The sequence below is a fragment of the Armigeres subalbatus genome, chromosome 3 (assembly GCF_024139115.2).
Source record: "Armigeres subalbatus isolate Guangzhou_Male chromosome 3, GZ_Asu_2, whole genome shotgun sequence".
NCBI classification, from domain to species: Eukaryota; Metazoa; Arthropoda; class Insecta; order Diptera; family Culicidae; genus Armigeres; species Armigeres subalbatus.
The window spans coordinates 22,763,454-22,791,091 of NC_085141.1; the positions used below are offsets into that span (position 1 = coordinate 22,763,454).

At 43.5% G+C, this 27,638-nt stretch overlaps 1 protein-coding gene across 10 annotated transcripts in view; it reads right to left on the reverse strand.

Annotated features, from left to right (window-relative positions):
• The window catches only part of LOC134227455 (uncharacterized), a 79,307-nt gene that overhangs the window by 51,009 nt on the left and 660 nt on the right, over window positions 1-27,638 (reverse strand). For 2 of the 10 annotated variants that reach the window (XM_062708961.1, XM_062708964.1), the window contains exons 2-4: window positions 4,683-6,168; window positions 4,435-4,620; window positions 4,101-4,358 (exon numbers count right to left, since the gene is read on the reverse strand). In XM_062708961.1, the coding sequence (XP_062564945.1) occupies window positions 4,101-4,358; window positions 4,435-4,620; window positions 4,683-6,046 (1,808 nt within the window). In that variant the 5' untranslated portion in view covers window positions 6,047-6,168. Of the gene's footprint in view, window positions 1-4,100; window positions 4,359-4,434; window positions 4,621-4,682; window positions 6,169-26,905; window positions 27,069-27,638 lie in introns of those variants that run through there. The other 8 variants (XM_062708970.1, XM_062708969.1, XM_062708960.1 and 5 more) reach the window with 8 other exon arrangements.

The window sequence follows — 27,638 nt, forward strand, 5'->3', positions numbered from 1 at the left end:
GCGACATGAACACACAGGTAGGAAGGGAGGAAATGTATAGACCGGTCATCGGACCGGATCGTCTGCACACCGTATCGAATGATAACCGCCAACGTTGTATAAACTTCGCAGCCTCCCGCGGAATTGTAGTCCGAAACGCCTTCTTTCACCGCAAAAATATCCACAAGGCTACATGGAGATCACCTAACCAAGAAACGGGAAACCAAATCGACCGACATCACGAACCGTCGACCGACATCACGAACGTCCGCAGTGCGAATATTGAATCCGACCACTACCTCGTTGCAGTATGCCTGCGCTCAAAACTCTCGACGGTGTACAACACGCGTCGAAGTCGGACGCCGCGGCTTAACATTGGGCGGCTACAAGACGGTAAACTAGCCCAAGGATACGCACAGCAGCTGGAAGTGGCACTCCCAACGGAAGAGCAGCTAGGCGCCTCTTGAAGATGGCTGGAGAGATATTCGATCCGCCATTGGTAGCACCGCAACCGCTGCACTTGGCACTGTGCCCCCGGATCACAGAAACGACTGGTATGACGGCGAATGTGAGCAGTTAGTGGAAGAGAAGAATACAGCATGGGCGAAATTGCTGCAACACCGCACGAGGGCGAACGAGGCACGATATAAACAGGCGCGGAACAGACAAAACTCGATTCTCCGGAGGAAAAAGCGCCAGCAGTAAGATCGAGACCGTGAAAAAACGGAGCAACTGAACCGCGCTAATAACACACGAAAGTTCTATGAGAAGTTGAACCGTTCACTTAAGGGTCACGTGCCATTGCCTGATATGTGTAAGGACATTAACGGGAACCTTCTTACGAAGGAGCGTGAGGTGATCCAAAGCTGGCGGCAACTCTACAACACCTGAATGGCGATGTGGCTGACGAAGATGGCGGTATGGTGATGGACCTGGGAGAACGCGCGCAGGACATAATTTTACCGGCTCCGGTTCTCCAGGAAATCCAGGAGGAGATTAACCGGCTGAAGAACAACAAAACCCCTGAGGTTGACCAACTACCAGGAGAGCTATTTAAACACGGTGGTGAGGCACTGGCTAGAGCGCTGCACTTTGTCATTACCAAGATTTTGGAGGAGGAAGTTTTGCCGCAGGACTGGATGGAAGATGTCTTGTGTCCCATCTACAAAAGGGGCGATAAGCTGGATTGTGGCAACTACCGCGCAATTACATCGCTAAACGCCAGCTACAATTTTATGCCGTCGACTAACACCAATTTCAAGAGAGCTCGTGGGGCAGTACCAGGCGGGATTTATGGGTGAACGCTCTACCACAGACCAGGTGTTCGCCATACGTCAGGTATTGCAGAAATGCCGCGAATACAACGTGCCCACACATCATCTATTTATCGACTTCAAAGCCGCATATGATACAATCGATCGGGACCAGCTATGGCAGCTAATGCACGAAAACGGATTTCCGGATAACCTGATACGGTTGATCAAAGCGACGATGGATCGGGTGATGTGCGTAGTTCGAGTTTCAGGGGCATTATCGAGTCCCTTCTAAACGCGCAGAGGGTTACGGCAAGGTGATGGTCTTTCGTGTCTGCTATTCAACAACCATTTGGAAGGGGTAATACGAAGAGCAGGGATTAACACGACGGGTACAATTTTCAACAAGTCCGTCTAGCTATTTGGCTTCGCCAACGACATAGACATTATGGCACGTAACTTTGAGAAGATGGAGGAAGCCTACATCAGACTGAAGAGGGAAGCCAAGCGGATCGGACTAGTCATCAACACGTCGAAGACGAAGTACATGATAGGAAGGGGTTCAAGAGAAGACAATGTGAGCCACGCACCTCGAGTTTGCATCGGTGGTGACGAAATCGATGTGGTAGAGGTATTTGTGTACTTGGGCTCACTGGTGACTGCTGAAAATGATACCAGCAGAGAAATTCGGAGACGCATGGTGGCTGGAAACCGTGCGTACTTTGGACTCCGAATAGAGTTCGCCGTCGTACCAAACTGACAATCCACAAAACGCTTATTAGACCGGTAGTCCTCTACGGACACGATACCTGAATGATGCTCGTGGGGGACCAATGCGCACTTGCAGTTTTCGAAAGGAAAGTGCTGCGTACCATCTATGGTGGGGTGCAGATGGCGGACGGTACGTGGAGGAGGCGAATGAACCACGAGTTGCATCAGCTGTTGGGAGAACCATCCATCGTTCACACCGCGAAAATCGGAAGACTGCGGTGGGCCGGGCACGTAGCCAGTATGTCGGACAGTAACCCGGTGAAAACGGTTCTCGATAGCAATCCAATGGGCACAAGAAGGCGAGGTGCACAAGCGGGTAAGGTGGATCGATCAGGTGGAAGATGACTTGCGGACCCTCCGTAGACTGCGTGGTTGGCGACGTGTAGGCATGGACCGAGCCGAATGGAGAAGACTCTTATATACCGCACAGGCCACTTCGGCCTTAGTCTGAATAAATACAAAAAATACAATCTTAGAGAAAGGTCAGATCAACACTTGTTTAGTGAGAAGTAACATTCCCGTTCCAACGTTTATTTTATTTGCATGAAAACCCAGATCGAAACCTTCTTAGCATGATATCCAGCGTGATCGATCACTCATAGGTAATCGGCAAAATATCGTAATAAAAATATCGTAGAGCCTATACGCATCGAATCGTGGTTATTTGACACTTTCAAGGTTCACTAATTCGGAGCCATAGTAATGCTAATACAATCAGTTTCAAACAGTTAGGGAGCTGTATTGCAATCATTTCAGTATGATCTCATTTGGCAAACGATGACGAGAAATGACAGAGCCTTAGGAATTAGTTTCATTTGGGACAGGAGAAAGGAATACCAATAAAGTACGCCACTAGCCCATACATGATTTGTGTTTCACAGACAATCAGATGATCTCGTAAAGACAAATATTTGCAAGCGTGAGGCATGCTCGTTGATCACATCTAATAGGCACACGGAACTTACGAAAATGATTTCAATGCTACATATGTCTGTTTGTCTGTAGTACTTGTTTGGAGAAAAGCAAACGACTTGGACATGTTTGCACTCTGACACACTTCATTAAATGGCACCAGCTAAAGTGGTGGTGGCAACAGAAAGTCGTAGCGCCATTAAGCCGCCAAAACACTTAAATATACCGAACAGCACGGACCAGCCAACTGCATTCTATTTCTCGATCAATTTGGCGAGTTCAAAAGTCACAATCTGGGCCACGGCGCGAGTAAAAAGTGAAACGAACCAAACGCAACCGGCAAAAAAAATCGCACGTAATCGCACTAATTTTGCGAAAAGTGAGAAGGCGAAAACATGGTCGATCTAATGATCGACGGACGTCACACGTCGATTTTGCGTGCGCGGACCGATTTATCATGTTTACTTTTTGTCGTTTTTTCATGTTTCGAACCAGGCTACTGGTTTTAAGCACGAACTTATGTGATCACTCCGCATAATTTTAATTTATTGATCGGTAATATCTACACTATGCCATTGAACTCCAGCTACGAGTTCAGCTTTATTGGGAATTCCTCCACATATCAATTGTATAAAGCTTTGAGTATAATTGTTTTATTCTTGCTTTGATTTGCCAGGGTGTCTAGCGTGGTGTATCCACTGGGATATCAATTCCACACAAGACAATTTCTGCGATAGTTTAATAAACATTTGAAAAACGCTAAAATCCAATAGTAACGTAGATCACAACGATGAGGAGCATAGTCTCTAATAGTGCAGTCAAGTTGAATAATAAGTTTTTATTCATAGTGATCACTTAAATATCATCATGGTTTGATCAGAGGTGTGTCCGCGGTCTCGCAATTTCGACCCGTCAAAATTTCATGATACCAGATCAATCAATAATTTGACAGCGGTTTTGCATCGGTTTGTTTGGCTGATTCGACCGTGAAATTATTCAATAAAAGTTAAGAAAGCTATTCGGTGTTACTATAACTGAAAAAACTCAACCTAATGCTAATCATCCTTGAGAAGCATGACAAATCTTGATAAATAACAACCGAGCCTATTGGAATCAATCCAGTTCATGCAACAATGATTCATTTATACGAGCTGAAATTCCAAAATGGTAACAATGCTTACTTACTTGATATTATCCTTCCGTGATTGCTCGATATATTCCTGTTGGTAGCGACTTTTCGTAACAATTGTTGGAGGGCGCACGGAGAACTTTATCTGCAGCGAGTCGTTCTGTTCACTGAGGAACCCTTCCTCCACTAGCCGTTCGTTCTCGATCAAATCGTGCACCGGTCCCGATCGGTGCAACTCGAACTGATCAATGTGAAGCAGCCTGATCGATTTGGAAGGGCTCGCTCCATGCAGCAGTTCGATGCAATACTCGTATCTAGGAGAGAAGATAACACATCCAAATAGCTTAGTCGTTTCATCACTACCCAAGACATAAATCGTTCGACGCAAACCTTCCACTAACGCCTTCCGTCATCATTAAAGTAACCGATAGGTGGTCACTTTTCCATGCGTGTAGTCGCCATCCGAAGCCTATCACGTCGTGTAGCACATCCGATGTACGGCATTCCTCGATCGGTTCGATCGCTTGGTAATCTTTCACATTGAAGATTTCAGATCGAAACTCCGGAATAAAATCACTGCAATAAAGATTCCCATTACAAGTTTATATTGGAACATTCAGCTTTCTAACCGTTATTACCATTCCAAGTCAGCTGAAACCGGCTGATGGACGAAGCTTTCAACAGGTTTCTCGATCAGTTGGCTGCATCTCTTAACGAATTCTGTATCTTTCACCAGAAGATCCTGTATCGGGCAAGCGTTCAGCTCTTTTTCCAACTTTTTGTAACCAGCTCGCACTCGGTAGACCTCATTCGTGACGGCATCTTTCTGGTCTTGCAGTATTGACAACTTACGATTAATTTGTCGCTCGATACATTCCGCCTCTGAGTGTAGCAACCGGCTAAGCTCTTGTAGCTTACGGGCTTTAGATGCTTTGATCAAATCTATGTTTCGCTCGACGCTTTCGACTACCTTGTTGGTATCATCCAAGTATGTTTTTACCAGAGAGAACTCTTGCCTAACCGCTTCTAGTTTCGTTTCGTAAATAGTCGTTACCTTCTTGAAGGTGTGATTCTCATGGATATCATCGTGGAGGGCACATTTTTCACAGATGCAGAAGTTACAGGACAAACAGAAAAATATAAGAGGCAGTGAGTGTAGCGAACATGGTGGTCGATCGCTATCCTGATCCAAATTATGCTCCAACTGAATTGTATGCCCGTTTGTATCGGAAGTTTCCTTAGGCGCCACATCGTTTTTCACTACCTGTTCGGGTAAAGGTGACGTGGCCGAGTTAGGCTGAACAGGTTTCTTGAATCCATTCTTCCTGTGCTGCACATTGCTTTTTGACGATTCCGTTACCACAACACCATTCACTTGCCCGTCTTGACCATTTTCTTTATGCACTAACCCATTGCAATTTTTCTCCGATTCTCTTTTCACCACTTCAATCACTTTCCCATTCGATTCGCTATGACTTAACTGTTGTTGCTGTTTCTTGCTCGCTTCCTTCGATTTCTTTCCTTGGCGCCCATTGACGGCTAGCATCTTAACCGGTGCGGAACCATTAACCATTGGTTCGGCCACGGCAGCATTCCCGTTCGTCAACCCAAAACCATCGTTCTCAATCACTTTCACCACTAACTTTATTGAACCAGAACCTACGCCGTTATTTTTAAACTGCTGGCTTACATTACCGTTGTTTATCACCCCCTCATTTTTCGTGCTACCATCACTGAAGTGGATCAGATCGTCAATCGGAAGTTTACACTTACAGTTGGGACACTCACTGGACTTGGTTTTATTATCGGTTAGCCACTTTTTTGTACATTGGATGCAGTACTGTTTGGAACAGCTAGGGCACAGACACTTAGGAATACGGGTTTCCTTCCAGCACAGAAGGCACTCGGATGAGTGTTTACTCTTCAGCTTTCGCAGTATGACACCGTTCGGGAGGACCGCTATATTGTTGTTCCGATCGCGGCCATTACTATTTTCCATCATACGTGGACAGCCAGGATGAAAACGTGCTTGGCCTTATGCTTTTGTGTGTGTGGACAAGAAGGGGGAAAGGAGTGGGAATGGAGGACTAGGTAAAAGGAGTTTCGCGCGAGCGATGGAAGGAACTGATTAGAATTAAAATAACGTAGAAAAACAATTGTTTAAACTTTACGAGTATGTTTCGTGGAATCTGATGCAACATATTGGTTTTCCGTGGTATAACTTAAATCTTTGCACCAGTAATCTAATTCTTGAACGACTTTCAATGAAGTGATCTTTTTATTCCACATTAATATTAAACGTTTTGATGTTATGCTATATAAATCAAAAGAACGCCGATATGTATTATTCCGAGTGGAGCATCATGCGTCTCCACCGTTTGTGGTTCAACTATGCTGCCACTAACCGCAAGTCAGACTTATCTGTATATGGGCGCCATATACAGATAAGTCTGACTTGCAGTTAGCGGCAGTATGGTTGTAACTCAGTCCTCTTTTTACGGCACTTCTTTATACGTGACTTCGTATCTACGTCCCTCCTTTTACGATACGAGACGTTAAATGGAATTAAAGAAAATATTGACATCCAAAAGTAAACCTATAAGAAACCCAAAGAACTAAGTAGCTGTTTTTTCTTCAACATTTGCATTCAACAAGTGGTCCATTCCAAGTCATCTGAGAATTCCCTGGAGTCTACACGTGTAATCAAGACCTTAAGATCTGCATACACAACCAAAGAGCAGATAACTCTTTTAAAAACTAGTTCATCTCTTATTAGGGGAAGGGGGCAATATGCCCTAGCTAAGCAAACACTGCTCTATTGTCTTATTTGTAACGCTATTCATGGGTATTTTCACATTATGCATCAGTTAAACAAGATAGCTAGTTGATGCCATTCAAAAATCGTCAAAAATCTCAATCATATTGATAATATTCACATTTCAAAAAAGTGGTGATATTTTGTTGCCGGAAAACTCATGAGGCAAAACGCCTTTCAGCTGACGGCTCCTAGGGAACAAAGTACCACGCGTCGGCGAATCAGCATTCTAGTATGGATAGTCTGTGGAGACGCAAGTACTTTGGAGGTTATTGCCACTAGGGCGTTTCTTCAAAATGTGGAAATTTTCGGTTTTTCCGACCTTCCCATGCACTATTTTGAAACTTTCTTCGCCTATCCTACATAATTTTAGATCTAGTTTTGTTACGGACATATTAATGACGGTAAATATGAGGGAAACCACAAAAGGCGTTTTGCATCGAGGGGGGGGGGCGTTTTGGGGCCTCTTCCCCTAAATCCATTGAACCAATTTGGATATGCCATCAATAACATGTTTCAAGTCATCCAAGAATTCCCTAAAATACACGCGCAACCAAAGGGTTGTTATTACTTTTTGAAAATGGTTTATGTTCATTTGATCTTTTTAACCAAATTGGATACGCCTTCAATAGCTGTTCTTTCAAGGTCAAGAAGTTTTTGGAGTATAGCCCTTAACAATATTACACGCGTTACTAGATCATGGGCGTAGCCAGGATTTCGAGAAGGGGGGGGCAACTTTTTTGGTCTTCTAAATCGTAGTTTTATAGTAGTTTTATAAAAACACATTAATATTAACACATGAAACTAAATCCAAACCAAATCGAAACAATAATGATTAAAACAATAATGAATTTAAAAATGCGTGATTTATTGCTCATCAGATATTTTTAAATAAAGTGAGAAAAATATTGACGAACTTAGTATTCAGAAAAAATATAAAATCGGCTATAACAATTATTATAAAAATCCTGCATTCTTCCAAAAGTTTAAGAACCATACACCTAAATTTCTAAACAAATCCTCTCTGAAATAATATTTATTATAAAATAGGCAGAAAAATCAATATGCAAGCTTTCTCCAGGAATTCCTACGACAATTGCTCCTGGCATTCTATCCGAAATTCTATCAGGGATTCTTTAGGAATGCCTCCAGCAACTTCTTCGGCAGTGTCTTCAGGAATTCCACCATAAATTTTGCCGGGAATTGATCCAAAAATTCCACCATTATTTACTCCAAGAAAATTTTCACGAACTTTTTTATAAGTTCTGCAGAATTCTCTGCAATAATTCAAATAATTTCGTGCTGTTTCCCATAATTTTTAAGAATAAGAATATTCTGTATAAATTCCGCAGAATTGCCAGTAAACATTCCTGAGAATTTCACGAAAAATCTTCGAATTTCTTGTGTAAATTCCATAAAATTTTCCGTGAATTGTTTCGAATAATTTCTTGTGAAAATTTCAAAGAATTTCTCCAGGACTTCCACCGGAAATTTATACAGAAATTATACCGAAAATGAAATCAACAATGGAATTTTCGGAGAAATTCCTAGATTAATTCGCAATGAAATCCTGAAAGAATTCCGGTGGAAACTTCAAGATTTCCACTGGGAGATCCTCCATGAGTTTCTCCGAAAATTCCTCCTGGAATTCTTCCAGGAGTTCCACCGGCATTTCCACCAAGAATTTCTCTAGGATTTCCTTCGAGAATTATTCCGGTAGTTTTATCGGCAGTTCCTCTGAAAATTCTTCCGGGAATTTCGGCAGAATTGGAATTTATTTAGGCTTCTTCAGGAATATATATAGATTTTCCACCAGAAGCTCCTCCGAAAATTTCTCTGCGAGCTCCTCAGGGAATTCTCCGGGAGGTCCTCTGATGATGATGATGGTCCAGCTAAAAACCCCAACAAAGGTTTCAGCAAGACTAGATTTGAGAATGCCTCTGGTAGTTTCCCCGGGGTTCCTTTGAAAATTCTCCCGGGAGTTTCTTCAGAAATTCTTCCAGAAAATTCCTTCGAGAGTTCCTCCGGGAATTCCACCAGGAATTCATCCGGGAGTTTCTCCGGAAATTCCTACGGGAGTTCCACCAGAAGCTATTCCAGGAAATTATTGAGGCTTTTTTCAGGAAATCATTTAGGGTTTCTTCAGAAATTAAGCTGGAAATTCCTCCTGAAGTTCTTCCGATAGTTTCTCCTGGAGCTCATCTGGGAAGTCCTCTAGGAATTCTTCTAGGAGTTCCTCCTGAAATTCCTCCGGGAGTTCTTACGGGAGCTCCTCCGGCAGTTCGGGAATCCCTCCGGGAGATCCACCAGCAGTTTCTACGAGAATCCCTCCGGGAGTTTCACCGGGTGTTTCTCTGAAAAGGAACTCCCGGAGGAACTCCTAAAGTAATTTCCGGAGGAACTCCCGGGGGATTTTCTATAGGAATTTCCGGAGAAATTATCAGAGGAATTCTCGGAGGAACTGCCGGTGGAATTTCTGGAGGAATTTATTGAAGAACTACAGGAAAAATTTCCGGAGGAAATCCTGGAGGAACTCTCGTAAGAATTCTAGGATGAACTCCCAAAGGAACTTCCGTAAGAATTCCAGGAGGAACTCTTGGAAGAATTCTTAAAAGAACCTCCCGGAGGAATTCCCGTAAGAACCCACAGAGAAATTCTCCGAGGAACTTCTGGAGGAATTTGTAGATAAATGGCTAAAGAAATGCTAAATGAATTCCTGGAAGAAAGCCTGTTTGAATTCCCGAAGGAACTACTGGTGGAACTTCAGAGGAACATCCGGTGGAATACCCTAGAGGAAGAGAAAAAATATTTCTGAAGGAACTTCCGAAATCCCATTTCCCGTGAAATTCCTGCCAAATATCGTCCAGCAATTCCCTGTGAAGTTCCTGGAGGTATTGCCGGAGAATTTCTTGGAAAAACTCCTGGAATAACTCCCGGAACAACTCCCACAAGCACTTCCGGAGTAATTCCCACATGGAAGTCCTGAAATAATTCTTAGAGAAGTTCCTAAAGGAATTTCTGAAAAAATATCTGAAGAAATTCCCAGAAAAATACCAGGAGGAATTAATGCAGAAATTCCCAGATGAAATCCTGAAAGTATTCCCAGATGATCTGCTGAAGATAATCCCTGCGGATTGTTCTGAAGAAATTTCTGGAAGAACTCTTCGCAGATATCCGAGTAAATTCAGAGTAAAGTCCGGAAGGAATTCTAGTACACTTCCGCGGAAAATCTCCCAAAGAAATTCCTGAAGGAATTCCTGGAGAAGTACCTGAAGAAACTCCCGAAAAAAATACCTGTAAGAACTTGGACGAATTCCAGGAGAAATTCATGAAGATATTTCTAGAGGATTTCTTGAAGGATATTCTGAAGTAATTGCGAAAAGAATTCCAGATTGGAATGCTTGATGATTTCGCTATTGAATGTTTGGAGGTATTCCCGGAAAATTTCCTGGAAGTAATCCCGGAAGATTTAAAGGAAGAGTTCCGAGAGGAATGCCCGGAGAAGTTCCTAGAAGAATTTCCGAAGGAATTTCTTATAGATTTACAAGTGAAATTATGGAGCTAAATCGGAGGTTTTCCGTCATAATTTTTTGAAGAAACTTCTGATAGAATTTTGGGAAGAAATTCCGTATATATTCTTGACGGAACTCTCGAATGCATGCCTGAAGGAAATGCCGGATTCTTCCTGAAGAGAGAATAGCCGAAGAAATATCTAGAAGTAAATCTTGGAGAGAAGAAAAGAAATCTTCAAGGAATTTCCTCGTGAATGACCTTAAAAAAAAATTAGTGGGGGATTTCTAGATAAGGAGGGATTACAATTACAGGAGAAGGATTTTCGAACGATTTTCAGAGGAATTTGTGGATAACTTTCCGGAGGAATTCAGAAGTGCCCAGGGGAGCTTCTAGAAGGATTTCAAGGAGAATTTTTAAGCCAGAAATGTTTCGAGTTGTTTTGAACTTTCATATATTATGGATCCTGGATGCCCTAATAAGTTTTGGGAATCTTTTGAATTTCAACCACCTATTTATGTATATGATTGGATCGTAAAGTGCACATGTTTGAGGGAATTCATTTCAGTACCCGTTCAATATTTCCACAGTTTAGGGAGGGGGCGACGACAGCCCAACCCCTGCCCCCCTCTGGCTACGCCCTTGTATTAGATGGCTTATATATATATATATATATATATATATATATATATATATATATATATATATATATTTTTTTTTTTTTTTTATTGATTTTATTTGCTAATTATCTAATACATGCATTCATCTCTTAGACTAGGTGTTCCGTGTTTTCTTAACACTATCATCCTTATTTGCTATGTTATATTTTTAGTTATTATTAATACATTTCAATTGCCTCTGGCAGTTAGAATTTTTCCTCTGGTTGTATTGAACCATGTAGGAATTACAATGTTTTCAACTTAAACTAATCTTAACCTATTTCATACTAAGGGTACAAGGAGTTAATCGTTGCAATAGAAGATTGCAAACGATTTTTGTCTAAAATTGGAAAATTATTTTGTTGGACATTTGTTGCAATGTCTCAATATTAGAAATTCAATGAAGTTCATTGGTACTATACCACGGAGGCAACTTCAGAATCATTTTCAAAATTTTATTTTGAATCCTCTGAAGTGCCTTCTTTCTGGTATTGCAGCAACTAGTCCATATTGGCACAGCATACAACATGGCAGGTCTAAAATTTGTTTGTAAATCAAAAGTTTGTTCTTAAGACAAAGTTTTGATTTTCTGTTTATAAGTGGATATAGACACTTAATATATTTGTTACATTTGGCTTGAAGGCCTTCAATGTGATTTTTAAAAGTTAATTTTGATTTAGCAGAAGTCCTAAATATTTAGCTTCGCTAGACCAATTAATTGGAACCCCATTCATAGTGACAATATGTCTGCTAGAAGGTTTCAAATAAGAAGCTCTCGGCTTATGTGGGAAAATTATAAGCTGAGTTTTGGAAGCATTCGGGGAAATTTTCCATTTTTGCAAGTAAGTGGAGAAAATATCCAAACTTTTTTGCAATCTACTACAAATGACACGAAGACTTCGCCCTTTGGCTGGGAGACCTGTGTCATCTGCAAACAAAGATTTTTGACACCCTGGCAGGCTTGGTATTGGTCATGACAGTCATTGGTATGCTTAGTTTTTTCTCCTATTGATCGTCGTCACCAAATGCAACGTTAGCAACCATATATCATACCCAAAAGTCATAACATCGTGACAAAGAAACCACTGGTAACCATATAAAGTTTTTTCATTCCTTGACCTTCAGTGGCTCTGACCGTTGTTAGTGTGATGGTCGCGACCAATATGTTCTCCACGTTTTATCAATATATTTATAACCTACTAGTCGACTCGGCAGACGTTGTCCTGCATAGTAGGCGAAAATGCGCGTTCTCAACTACCCATGCAAAATGCCCATACGAATCTCAATTTTAGTTTTTCACGATTTGCTCAACTTTACTCGTAATTTTCGCATTAGGAAATATCATATAAACCCGTCGGAAACTATAACGAATGTTTCTGCTGAAGAAATGAAAAAAATCCATCCAGCCGTTTTCGAGTTATGCGGATACGAACACAGACCATTTCATTTTTATATATAAGAAGAAGATGTAAACACTTTTGCTAGAGTTCGCACTAGTTCAATTCATCAAGAAACTAATCAATATAAACTAGAACTAATATATACCAAGTTGAGGATCAATTAAAAATTAAAATAATTACAACAAAAAATGTTGATTAAACATACACTGGAGAATCAAACTCAGAACCTCAAGATCTGCTGGCTTAAACGCTAGCATTTGTACCAATTAAGATCCGTGAAGGTTGTGCACTATAAAGCTATGATATGACAAATAAATCACAGGTAACTTTGCCTACATGCCTTAGGTTACCTTTTCACTGCATTGAGCTTCGCGACCATCCTTTATATATCAAGAGAGGGTCATTCCCTGAAAAACATTGTTCTCGTCATCCATGGTAACGAGACAGGCTCATTCAATGAAGAGTCTTACCGCACATGGGCTGGAACGTAAGTAAACTAGAGACAAACAAATAATGTTCCCGTCCTGACAACGCGGATTTGTAATTAAACGAGCCTATTGCGATTGAATGATCCTGCAAGTGAAACGTTGGTCTTAATTGTTTGACTATGACTATGAACGGTGATCAATGACAAGCCTGCACCCTGGTGGTAAATCAGGTAAGTCAGAAGTAAAAATGTTATACAAAATGGGCCCCAGTATGCTGCCTTGGGGAACACCAGCTCTTACAGGTAATCTATCAGATTTAGAATTCTGATAGTTTACCTGCAGTGAGCGATCTGATAAATAATTTTGGATCAGTTTAATAATGCTCAGAGGAAAATTAAAATTCATCAATTTTACAATCAAACCTTCATGCCAAACACTGTCAAATGCTTTCTTTATATCAAGAAGAGCAACTCCAGTCGAATATCCTTCAGATTTGTTGAGCCGAATTAAATTCGTAACTCTTAATAACTGATGAGTGGTTGAATGCCCATGGCGAAAACCAAATTGCTCATCAGCAAAAATAGAATTGTCATTAATATGAACCATCATTCTATTTAAAATAATCTTTTCAAACAGTTTGCTTATTGAAGAAAGCAAACTGATTGGGCGATAACTAGAAGCCTCAGCTGGATTTTGTCCGGCTTCAAAATTGGAACAACTTTGGCGTTTTTCCATTTATCTGGGAAGTATGCCAATTGAAAACATTTGTTAAATAAATTAACCAAAAGCATAAAGAGCTCTCAGGAAGTTTTTTGATAAGTATGTAGAAAATACCATCATCACCCGGTGCTTTCATATTTTTAATTTTCTAGTAACAGATCTCACTTCATCCAAATTAGTTCCCAACGAAGGGTCAAAACATTATCTTGGTTGAGAATGTCTTTGAAGCTTCGTGTAACCTGATCCTCAATTGGACTAGTGAGACCTAGACTAAAATTATGGGCACTCTCGAACTGCTGAGCAAGTTTTTGAGCCTTTTCGCCATTTGTTAATAAAATTTTATTTCCCTCTTTAAGCGCTGGAATTGGCTTTTGAGGTTTTTTAAGAATTTTCGTTAATTTCCAAAAGGGTTTCGAACTGGGATCCAACTTCGAGACATTATTCTCAAAGTTGGTATTTCTCAGAATAGCGAAACGTTTTTTAATTTCATTTTGCAAATCTCGCCAAATAACTTTCAACGCGGGATCGCGAGTTCTTTGGTATTGCCTTCGCCTCACATTTTTAAGACGAATCAGTAGCTGAAGATCGTCGTCAATAATAATGGAGTTGAATTTAATTTCACATTTAGGAATTGCAATGCCTCTGGCTTCGACAATTAAATTTGTCAAAGATACGAGAGCATTATCAATATCACTTTTGGTATCGAGAGGAATATCAACATCAAAATTCCTATCGATATACGATAATTAAAAGTAGAGCTGATTGGATTATAAATGGCTTCTTGTGAGATTTCAAATGTCACAGGAAGGTGATCAGAGTCAAAGTCAGCATGAGTTACCAATTGGCCACAAAGCTGACTAGAATCCGTTAAAACTAAATCAATTGTAGAAGGATTTCGACTGGAAGAAAAACAAGTAGGGCCATTGGGATATTGAATAGTATAATATCCCGCAGAACAATCTTCAAATAAAATTTTACCATTGGAATTGCTTTGAGCATTATTCTATGAACGGTGTTTGGCATTGAAGTCACCAATTACGAAGAATTTTGATTTGTTGCGAGTCAGAATTTGAAGATCAGCTTTCAACAAATTCTTTTGCTGCCCATTGCATTGAAAAGGCAAATAGGCTGCAATGAAGGAAAATTGACCAAGTTTGTTTCAACAGAAACTCCCAAGGTTTCAAAAACTTTGGTTTCAAACGAAGAAAATAATTTATGTTTGATACGTCTATTGATGACAATGGCGACCCCACCACAGGCGCTGTCAAGACGATCATTTCTGTAGATAAAATAATTTGGATCTCTTTTAATGGAGAGTCCGGGCTTTAAATACGTTTCAGTTATAATGGCAATATGCACATTATGAACTGTTAAGAAGTTGAATAATTCATCTTCCTTACCCTTTAGAGAGCGGGCATTCCAATTTAGAACTTTCACACAATTATTTAGATCCATTAAAACGGAGTCCTATAACAATTTTTTGTGTGTACTTTATACCAACCTGAACAGCTTCTGGTATGGTATTTGCTTTGAACATTGCATCAATCATGTGATGCAATTGTTCAGTTAAAAATCAAATCGAAGCAGTCATGCTACCTGAATCGGCAACATGACCATTATTTTCCGTTGGGACATGGGTATAAACCTCATTTTGAGAAGAGAAATTTTGTCTACCAGCAGCGATGTTTGCATATGTGGGTACATTCGAAAATTGAATTTACTGAAGTGCTTGCTACCCGTTGACGAGCGGCAAAATTTGTTTGTGAATTGTGGTGGTATGAATTGCTCGACCGGTAACTGGTTTCGAAATTTGAGCGTTTGAAAAATTTCTACCCGTCGAATCTGGGATCCGATTGGAATTTCCCGTCATCAATTTTGCACGGGAATTCAAAACTTTTGCGTGAAGGGCATTCCCAGAAATTGGATTTATGATTGCCCCCACAATTTGCACATTTAAATTTATTGGAATCTTCTCTCACAGGACATGCGTCCTTGGCGTGAGAGGTTCCACCACAAATCATGCATTTAGCATCCATGTGACAATGTTTGGTTCCATGACCCCACTTTTGGCACTTACGGCACTGGGTGGGGTTTTGGAAATTTCCCCCAGGCCTGCGGAAATGTTCCCATGTAGCACGGACATGAGACATAATACAGGCCTTTTCCAATCTTTTCATATTATTTAGTTCACTTTTGTTAAAATGAACTAAATAAAATTCTTGAGAAATGCCCCTCTGGGAAGTACCAGAGTGGGATTTCTTTTTCATCTTAATTACTTGGACTGGTGAAAATCCAAGTAATTGAGAAATTTCAATTTTAATCTCATCCAGTGATTTGTCATCACTGGGGAGACCTTTCAAGACGACTTTGAACAATCGCTCAGTTTTGTCGTCGTATGTGAAGAATTAGCAACTCCTATCCCTACCTCCCCGCGGTGCTGGCCGGGATACGAGCAACCTTAGGGAAGATCGGGTAACCAACCCCGGTGGGAACTATGGTCGTATGCTGACAGGGAAGGGGTTTGCTCTTCCGGAGGTGCAAATCTTATTGAGCGTCTGTTCTCCATGTCAGGATCGGCTCACAACAGCGTCTGTTCTCCATGTTAGGGGCGGCTGATCATCGTCCGAGTGCCAGCGAGGGACTCTAAGTGAAACTGTGCACCATGGTCCACCGGAAATAAGGAGGAATGGTCCTCCGGTATGCAAGCCAGCCTTTAAAAAATCATAAGCAACGAACAATCAACAAGAGAGTACGGACCGGAACCATCGGCGAAGACCACTGCGACGAAAAGGGACTAGCGATTGGAAACTCGGTTCGTGGAACTGCAAATCTCTCAACTTCATCGGGAGCACACGCATACTCGCCGATGTGCTCAAGGACCGTGGATTCGGCATCGTAGCGCTGCAGGAGGTTTGTTGGAAGGGATCGATGGTGCGAACGTTTAGAGGTAATCATACCATCTACCAGAGCTGCGGCAACACACACGAGCTGGGAACAGCTTTCATAGTGATGGGCGATATGCAAAGGCGCGTGATCGGGTGGTGACCGATCAATGAAAGAATGTGCAGGTTGAGGATCAAAGGCCGGTTCTTCAACTTCAGCATAATCAACGTCCATAGCCCACACTCCGGAAGCACTGATGATGATAAGGACGCATTCTACGCGCAGCTGGAACGTGAGTACGACAGCTGCCCAAGACACGACGTCAAAATCATCATAGGAGATTTGAACGCTCAGGTTGGCCAAGAGGAGGAGTTTAGACCGACTATTGGAAAGTTCAGCGCTCACCGGCTGACGAACGAAAACGGCCTACGACTAATTGATTTCGCCGCCTCCAAGAATATGGCCATTCGTAGCACCTACTTCCAACACAGCCTCCCGTATCGGTACACCTGGAGATCACCACTGCAGACAGAATCACAAATCGACCACGTTCTGATTGATGGACGGCACTTCTCCGACATTATCGACGTCAGGACATATCGTGGCGCTAACATCGACTCTGACCACTATCTGGTGATGGTTAAACTGCGCCCAAAACTATCCGTCATCAACAATGTTCGGTACCGACGACCGCCGCGGTACGACCTAGAGCGACTGAAGCAACCTGATGTCGCCACTGCATACGCGCAGCATCTCGAGGCAGCGTTGCCGGAAGAGGGTGAGCTCGATGGGGCCCCTCTTGAGGACTGCTGGAGTACAGTTAAAGCAGCCATTAACGACGCAGCGGAGAACAACGTCGGGTATATGGGTCGAAGTCGACGGAACGATTGGTTCGACGAAGAGTGCAGACAGATTCTGGAGGAGAAGAACGCAGCGCGGGCGGTCGCGCTGCAGCAAGGTACCCGGCAGAACGTGGAACGTTATAGACGGAAGCGGAGACAGCAGACCCGCCTTTTTCAGGAGAAGAAACGCCGCCTGGAAGAAGCGGAGTGCGAGGAGATGGAATAGCTGTGCCGTTCTCAGGATACACGCAAGTTCTATCAGAAGCTCAACGCATCCCGCAAAGGCTTCGTGCCGCGAGCCGAAATGTGCCGGGATAAGGATGGGAGCATCTTGACGGACGAACGTGTGGTGATCGAAAGGTGGAAGCAGCACTACGAGGAACATCAGAATGGCGCTGAGAGTACAGGCAGTGAAAGTCAAGGCAGCGGAGGAGATGACTACGTCAGTTCAGCGGACGATGGAAGCCAACCAGCCCCCACCTTGAGGGAAGTTAAGGATGCCATTCAACAGCTAAAGACCAATAAAGCAGCTGGTAAGGATGATATCGGAGCTGAGCTCATAAAGATGGGCCCGGAAAAGCTGGCCACTTGCCTGCACAAACTGATAGTCAGAATCTGGGAAACCGAACAGCTACCGGAGGAGTGGAAGGAAGGGGTTATATGCCCCATCTACAAGAAAGGCGACAAACTGGAGTGTGAGAACTTTCGAGCGATCACCATCCTTAATGCCGCCTACAAAGTGATATCCCAGATCATCTTCCGTCGTCTGTCACCATTAGTGTTCACCATTAGAGTTCGTGGGAAGTTATCAAGCCGGCTTCGTTGACGGCCGCTCGACAACGGACCAGATCTTTACTGTACGGCAAATCCTTCAAAAATGCCGTGAATACCAGGTCCCAACGCACCATCTGTTCGTTGATTTCAAGGCGGCATACGACAGTATAGACCGCGTAGAGCTATGGAAAATTATGGACGAGAACAGCTTCCCTGGGAAGCTTACCAGACTGATCAAAGCAACGGTGGATGGTGTGCAAAACTGTGTGAAGATTTCGGGCGAATACTCCAGTTCGTTCGAATCGCGCCGGGGACTAAGACAAGGTGATGGACTTTCGTGCCTGTTGTTCAACATTGCGCTAGAAGGTGTCATGCGGAGAGCCGGGTGTAACAGCCGGGGTACGATTTTCAACAGATCCAGTCAATTTATTTGCTTCGCGGATGACATGGACATTGTCGGCCGAACATTTGCAAAGGTGGCAGAACTGTACACCCGCCTGAAACGTGAAGCAACAAAAGTTGGACTGGTGGTGAATACGTCAAAGACAAAGTACATGCTTGTGGGCGGAACCGAGCGCGACAGGGCCCGCCTGGGAAGCAGTGTTACGATAGACGGGGATACCTTCGAGGTGGTCGAGGAATTCGTTTACCTCGGATCCTTGCTAACGGCTGACAACAACGTTAGTCGTGAAATACGAAGGCGCATCATCTGTGGAAGTCGGGCGTACTACGAGCTCCTGAAGAAACTGCGGTCGAAAAAGATTCGCCACCGCACCAAATGTGTCATGTACAAGACGTTAATAAGACCGGTAGTTCTCTACGGACATGAAACATGGACAATGCTCGAGGAGGACTTGCAAGCACTCGGAGTATTCGAGAGACGGGTGCTTAGGACCATCTTTGGCGGTGTGCAAGAAGACGGTGTGTGGCGGCGAAGAATGAACCATGAGCTCGCCCAACTCTACGGCGAACCCAGTATCCAGAAGGTAGCTAAAGCCGGAAGGGTACGATGGGCAGGACATGTTGCAAGAATGCCGGACAGCAACCTTGCAAAGATGGTGTTCGCTCCCGTTCCGGCAGGTACGAGACGGCGTGGAGCGCAGCGAGCGAGATGGGCAGACCAGGTGCAGAACGACTTGGCGAGCGTGGGGCGTATCCGAGGATGGAGAGATGCGGCCTCGAACCGTGCATTGTGGCGTCAAATTGTTGATTCAGTGTTATCTGTTTAGATGTTAACTAAATAAATGAAATGAAATGAAATGAAATGTGAAGAATTCATGGCGCTTCTCAGTTAAATACTGAAGAAGACGTTTGTGATCGTCAAAGGATCCCGGCAAAACGCGGCAGTCACCCTTCCTAGCAATCTGAAATGAAACCTTGATCCCCTGAAGGTTACTCAAAATCTCATTCCGGAAGCCAGAAAACTCGGCAACAGATACCACAATTGGCGGAATCCTTTGCTTTTTCGCATGAATCGGATCACCTGGGCTAGAGGTATATCTGATTTGCTCAATTTCACTATTAATCAAATCGAACTGATTGCTCAGTTCGATTGGAGAAGAATTATTTCCGATATTAGAGTTAGAAGGAATATCTGAATTCTCCAGCTTCCTTCTATTTTTTCCGCGCTTTGGCAGGACGGTCTTGAAACCTTGTTTCTTTGAAGGAAGTGGAGAATTCAGAGACTCCCCCTTCCTCTTGTTTTTATTAATGCTCATGGCTGAGCGTGGAGACGTGACCTTCTAAGAGGTTTTTTCCCAGAACTGTGTCCCTACAGGATTACCACCGCTTGTCGGAATTTTACTTCCGCAAACGGGTCCAACGTAAAACGAAGGCACGGGTCCTTGCAAAGATCGTAACGGGATCAGTGGGTACAAATAGCGCTAAGAAGCACCGTTGATATTAAAATAGCTTCGGGTAGTATTAAAAACTTCCTTCCGCAAAGAGAGAAAGAACCGCACAGCACGAAAGCACGATGCGGTCTGAGATGGCTTATATATTTTAGCTTTTAACGTACACAGTATACGCAAAGGCTATGGGATCACTTCAAAACCGAGCTTTTGATAGTGTTGTATACCAATCGACTCACCTCGACGAATTGAGATGATGTCTGTATGTGTGTGTATGTGTACAAACATGTGAGACACACTTTTTGGTATTTAGCATTTGCTCGTAACAAGTGATGGGAATGTATTGCGCTTTGCTCCGGTCGATACAAGCACGATCTTCAATAGTTTGCAGTAGCCATCGAGCAAACAAGTGCATTTGATTCTTGCAGAAACAGAAAGTGCTTGCGGCTAGGCTGGAAGGCTGTTGTAAAGCGGAGAAGAGCACACAGACTACTGCCTTCTCCTTCCATAGTACCACAACCATGGCACAGAAGGCGTTAGACTTTGCACTCAGCGACAGAGCGGCAGAAAGGAGGACAGACAAGCGAGCCAGGGACTCGCCTGGCATTAAGCGCCATAAACAGAACGCAAAAAGGCGTCGGGAGAGCGCAAATCAGGAGAGCGGGCCCACGGAAGCTGCAAACATGGGCGAACTGCGTAAGAAGAAAGCAAGGACGAAACGAGCCAGTCGGCCACCGGAAAAGGGACGCCAACCCGACCAAGACAACCAGCAAACTATAGTGAGGAAACCGAAGGTGAAAGCTCAAAACACACGCCAAGCGAGAGCCAGGGTGATGGGTGAAGCACTGCTCATTAAAACAGAGAAAGAGCGCTACGCCGACATGCTCAAGGCGATACGCAGCGCCGATAAACTGGCGGACCTGGGTAAAGAGGTTCGCAGCATAAGGGCCGATGCCCACGTAGCGTATTTTCAACGCTGCGTGCACGTGGCGTTGAAAAACCGCAGGTGTGCATCGGTGCGACGACGCTGCGTTACCGCTTTTTCCCGATGCACACATGCGTCCTTTTAACGCCGTGTGCACGCAGCGTTGAAAAAACGCTACGTGGGCATCGGCCCTAAGGCGGACGAGAGCGGGCGAGAAGATTCTTGTCTTAAGAAAGGGCTCAGCTCACAGGCAAACAGTACCTCATATGGAGCGCAGGAAGTCCTAGGCGAGAGTGAAGAAGTGAGGGCTCTACACGACGAAGTGACTCTCCAATGTAAGCAGCTCGACGAGGTCATGACATCGCACAGTGTTTTATTTCGTCATTTTCACGATCGAAATACAAAAACTCGAAAAGTGGTGATTTTTGATATAGGGTTTGTTCACAGAAGTTTCAAGATATTTAGGAGCACATCTTTCGATAAAAACAGTTTGATGATTAATCCCCCTAAAAGTGAGTTGAGAAAATTATTTTTCCACCATAATGAGATAGACACATAGTGTCTTCCGCAAAGTTGTAGCAAATTGTAACACGAGCAACTTTGCTGAACATGCCGAGTTTCTATCTCTTATATATAACAAACTTAAGACGTTTTATGTAAAAACCCCTTTAAAATCATATTTTTGATTCTAACTCTTTCCAATGATTTTTCCCATTTTCCGTCTCTTCTAGGAAGTTGTTAAGCAAGCAAAATAACATGTTTTTGCTGAACATTGCATGTTTTTGCAACATTCCATCTCATATACAACAAAAGTTATTTTTAAATTATACATATTTTTAGATGTATTTCCACTTATAATTACTCCCTTAATTGCAAAAAGTCGCAAATTTCTTCACGTATGCTTAAAGTCGTGCATTTCAGCTTTTTACTGATATTGAAAACTTTTGTCGACAAGAGTCTTCTCGATTGCTTTGTTAAAAACTTGTAAACCGACAAAAAATTATAATGTTTGAATAACTTTGGTTTTATAATAGATGGAAAGTTACAATGTTCAGCAAGAACATGTATTTTTGCAGGTTTGACAACTTTGTAGAAGAGACGGAAAATGTGAAAAATCATCAGAATTAGTTCTAGCTAAAAGAATGTTTTGAGGTTTCATAACACACATAAAACGTTTGTTTGTCATATAAAATTTATATAAGTTTTATAGTTTTTTTGTTCTACAAATTCAGAAATTCTAAAATTCTACAAATTCATCACACTTTAACGAATTCCAATGATTTTTCACATTTTCCGTCTCTTCTATAAAGTTGTCAAACCAGCAAAAATGCATGTTTTGCTGAACATTGTAACTTCCTATCTCTTATAAAACAAAAGTTATTCAAATAGTATGATTTTTCATGGGTTTACAAGTTTTTAACACAGCAATCGAGAAGACTCTTGTCGACAAAAGTTTTCAATGTCAGTAGAAAGATTAAATGGGCGACTTTCAGCATATCGTGAAGAAATTTGCGACTTTTTGCAATTAAGGGAGTAATTATAAGTGGAAATACATCTAAAAATATGTATAATTTAAAGATAACTTTTGTTGTATATGAGATGGAATGTTCCAAAAACATGCAATGTTCAACAAAAACATGTTATTTTGCTTGCCTAACAATTTCCTAGAAGAGACGGAAAATGAGAAAAATCATTGGAAAGAGTTAGAATCAAAAATATGATTTTAAAGGGGTTTTTACATAAAACGTCTTAAGTTTGTTATATATAAGAGATAGAAACTCGGCATGTTCAGCAAAGTTGCTCGTATTACAATTTGCTACAACTTTGCGGAAGACACTATGTGTCTATCGATAGATCTCATTATGATGAAAAAATAATTTTCTCAACTCACTTTTGGGGGGATTAATCATCAAACTGTTTTTATCGAAAGATGCGCTCCTAATTATCTTGAAACTTCTGTGAATAAACCCTATATCAAAAATCAACACTTTTCGAGTTTTTGTATTTCGATCGTGAAAACGACGAAATAAAACACTGTGCATCGGAAGAGATCGCCTTGGCCATCAAGGACCAAGTTGGAGTGGTGGTAGCAAAGGCGTCCATCCGCCGGCAGAGAGGACCGCAGGGGACGCAGATTGCCACGGTGTGATGCTCCCGGATATATGGAAGAGACGTTTGGTCCAGTTACCAAAACCTGGTAAGCCACCAGGAGACCCCTCAGCGTACAGACCAATCTGTCTAATAGACACGGTAGGGAAGCTACTGGAGAAGTTGATCCTGAACAGGCTGTAACCGTGCGGAGTGGAAGGTCTACTCTGGGTGCCATTAAATCGGTGGTTGACACTGCAAAGGTCGCCATCGAATGCAAGCGGCGTAACACATCGAATGCAAGTAACACACTCGATGTGCGGAATGCATTCAACAATGCGTGCTGGATGGAGATCGCGAACTTGTTGCTTCAGTTGGGAGTACCGGTAGGGCTGTACAAGATTCTGGGAAGTTACTTTCAGAATCAAGTATTGATCTACGAGACAGACGAAGGCTTGGTTAGCGCCCCCATCACGGCAGGTGTCCCACAGGGATCAATTTTGGGTCCATTGGTGTGGAACGTGATGTGAGATGGCGTGCTGAGATTAAAGCTTCCACCAGGAGTCAAGTTAGTAGGATTCGCCGATGACGTAACCATGACCGTGTACAGAGAATCCATCGAGGAGGTCGAATTGACTGCAGCCTATTTGATCAGTCTAGTGGAGGAATGGTTGTGCAGCAAGAAGCTCCAGCTGGCGCATCATAAAACGGAGATGATAGTCGTTAACAACCGGAAATCGGTTCAAGAGGCGACAATTGAGTCGGCGGCTGCGACATCACCTCCACAAGAGATCTCTGAAACAATTATGGGGGTGATGCTCGACGATAAGTTGAGCTTTAAAAGTCACGTTGACTACGCCTGCAAGCGCGCGTCGACGGCGATAGCGGCACTATCGAGGATGATGGCGAACAGCTCTAGGGTGTGCTCCAGCAAGCGTAGGTTGCTGGCAACCATGGCGGTTTCAATACTACGATATGGAGGTCCAGCCTGGGGGTCGGCGTTGAGTGTAAACTGCTACGTGCGAAAACTGGAGAGTACTCATAGGCTAATGTGCCTGAGAGTCATCAGCGCATATCGCACCGTATCTCGCGAAGCGGCATGTGTACTGTCAAACTGGTGGTGGAGGAAGACGAGGACTACTACACCCTCATTGGCACCGATAACGCTCGAAGTAGCCAAATGGCAGAGGGAGTGGGTCAACTCGGCTAAAGGAAGGTGGACCCAATCGCCTAGTCCCAAGGGTTTTTTTTTTTTTTTTTTTTTTTTTTTACAAGGGAGAATGCATTTACACACTAACCCAGTACACGTGCATTGTAGTTGCCAAACTACCACACGGAAGTGTACTGGAGTGTCGGACTCGACCATACCGGTAATACCGACTAAACTCCCTTGGGCTCCACCATCGTTTCCCCAGGAACTACCTCGCAGTACTACTTCTGGGGGGACGGCAGTACTAAGCGTACTCACTCATTATCGCTCACACAGGTACTCGTCCCACGCGAGACTGACTTGGGTGCTCGCACCCCATTCACTCCATTTGAGTCTTACTTGGATGCTCTCCCGGACGCTCCGCTGCCATGCCTCGAGGTGTCAATAGCGGTAACTGCCTGGGCCTACAGATATTGCGCTACGACACTCTGCCTCAGCACGAGCAGATCAATCACACCACTGCCGAAGCAGACCATACGCTACCCTGCCGAAGCAGGGACACTCCCCATGCACCACATGTGCACAACTGTAGGTGTGTGGGTACAACCCACTGCTACCCTGCCGCCGAAGCAGCTTCTCCAAAGACCATTCGCTCCATGTGACCCTTTTCGGGTGCTCACTCTAACACTCCACTGCAATGCCTCGAGGTGTCGATGGGATACCTCGACTCCTGCCTCAGCATGTGCAGTCCATACTCAGACTTCTGCTGCGCTTTGAGGTGACAATAGCGGCGGAGACACGCTATGACACTCCTGCCTCAGCACAACCAGATCACTCACTCCCTGCCGAAGCAGCTCACGCGCTACCCTACCGAAGTAGGTACACTCCACAACTTATTCTAACACTCCACTGCCATGCCTCGAGGTGTCGATAGCGGTATGTGGGGACTAATCAACGATACTACGCTACGACACTCTTACCTTAGCATGTGCAGTCCATACTCAGACTTCTGCTGCGCTTCGAGGTGGCCATAGCGGCGGCGACTCGCTATGACACTCCTGCCTCAGCACAAACAGATCACTCACTCCCTGCCGAAGCAGCTCACGCACTACCCTACCGAAGTAGGGACACTCCACATGCCAGTTGGCACTCCCTCCCTGGGCTTGTGCTTTTGAAGCGGCACACAGTCGCTTTGATAGAGTCCGCTTACGGGCACTTGTGGTTTTTTGGGAGGGATTTTAGCAGAGCCCACTGCTAAATCCCACCACGCCCTAGGCAGTTCTCCCTGACTCGCAGACAGCTGGGGAGGGGTCGTCAAGCCCTTGGACATCATGCTGTTCCTGCTGTCCCTGCTGCCCCCAAGTGTGTCGGCATGGATTAGCATACCTCATGGAGAGCTAAACTGCTAGGCCCACCGCCGGGGACCAGCTGAGTAGATCGTGGCTTGCGAATGCACCGGCTTCGGGTCGTCGGGGCACCATTGAAACGGAAGTTATCTCCACCCGGAATCCTTGGATTGACTTCGGCACTAGTTCGGTCACTCGTTGAGACGGGTCGTCGGTTACCCCCGTAACTCCCCGTCGGAGTAGGATTGATCCACCACCGGGGACTATCCGAGTAGTTCGCGACCAAGGCTAGCTCACGCCTCAACGGTTAAACAAGAAGCTAACAGGCGCAGTGCATGGGAAATCGGTTAATCGGAGTAGGCTAGGTCCACCGCCGGGGACCAGTTGAGTAGATCGTGGCGCGCGAATGCACCGGCTTCGGGTCGTCGGGGCACCACTGAACTGGAAGCTGTCTCCTTTCTTTCAAGCTACTTTCTGAGTAGCTTGTACGTTGAGAGAAAAAGGAAATAGATGTGGTGCTGAATGGCACATGGAAAAAATAAAGGGCTCAAGGGCTCAACTCTTTTGTGTGCTTGCTGGCACCAACAAGGGAGCCAAAGGGCTCCGACGTAGAACAAAACATCGAAGAGAGGCACTGTGAAAGGTGTCGTTTTGGGAGGAGTACTTTAAGTACTGCTTTCCCCCACAGAAGTAATACTGTAAGGTAGTCCCGGGGGGGGACGAAGCATTAGAAGAGAGGGTAACTCAAGTAACCTTCTGTTACTTGGGTGGGTTTAGTGGGTCCGGCGGTCTGGCCTTCTGCCTTCCGCGCCAACCCCACTCCCTGAGTGATAATTTCAGGTGTCTGTATGCAGATTTGCCTTCATCCCTCTATAAAAAAACATCAGGGTGCGCTGTGCTGCTCTCAAACGATTTTCCAAAAGGGCAGAAACAGTAATATGTTTGAAATTCGTCTCGTTTTACAAAGATCAACTACACCAAATCTTCCATCAATACTACTTATTTACTGTCACAATTGCCGCCGATGAAAAAAGGCACGTGACTATTATTCAATTGCAGAGAACAAGGATTATGAACATAAATTTTATGTTTAATACACATCTGTAACGAAAATGAAGGGATGAAGTATTATAGGTTTTAAAACTTCATGCTGAAATAGCACAACTGAATGATTATTGGCTAAAAACCACTGGAAAACACTCACACACGAGAATACTCTAATTTGTCACACCCAGCTTTTCCTTAAATATCGTCACCGCTCATCCCATAGGTCCAATAAATTTAATTTATCTTCAATGTTGCTTCAGATTTCACGAAACCATGACTCGAATCGTTTTCATTATGACAGCGAAATATAACATTTGCAATGTTAAACCACACACGAGCTGTCTCCACTAAACCGTAGCAGCTTCCTCCGCTTCTGTTGGGAAGTGGATTCTATTTTCTTCTTCACAACCACTTTACGACGCACCTTTCAAATTCCGCGTGACTGACTAAATTTCCACCAGTTGCCGTTCTCGAAACGGTTTTAATCATTCACCACAAGCGATCTCTCAAATTTTCACATCCAGTTCTTCGCGTTCTTCGCTTGGTGTTTCCTCTTTCTATATTTTCCTTCACATCACTCTCGCGCACTGCACCACGATCGTGGGGATGAAAAACATCGGAAACGTGAAAGAAAATAAATTAGAGAGGCAATCACGATAATCCACACCAACACACTCAGGCGGAAAAGTAAACAATTTCGTTTAAAGCTCGTGATGATTAGGAGTACAAATTGCATTCCTCGCAATAACACAGTAGGTCATGTATTTCAAAGGTTTTAATCTAATAGATTTTTTAAACGCAGAGCCTGTTGTTTTCCTATAGTTCACATGGCCAATGTGATTGGTGGGAGGAGCGGAATTCCGACTTATATGATGCACATTTCTATTCCTGAAAGTTTCACCTATTTGTGTGTAAAAATCGTGAATTCACGCTCCACTGTATTTTGAGAAACACGAGATCATGAGCGCTTTTTATACATTGTCTGGTGTAGAATGAAATAAGGAATCGTACGAATTGACGATAATGCGAGTCGCTTGCACTGCATATCGGATTACAAAGTATGATTCTTCACATTTATGTTTCACGCAATTTTCGCTATTAGCGGGTGGTTGATTTATCTCACAAATGAGAGTGCTATACTCGCACTAATACTGCGC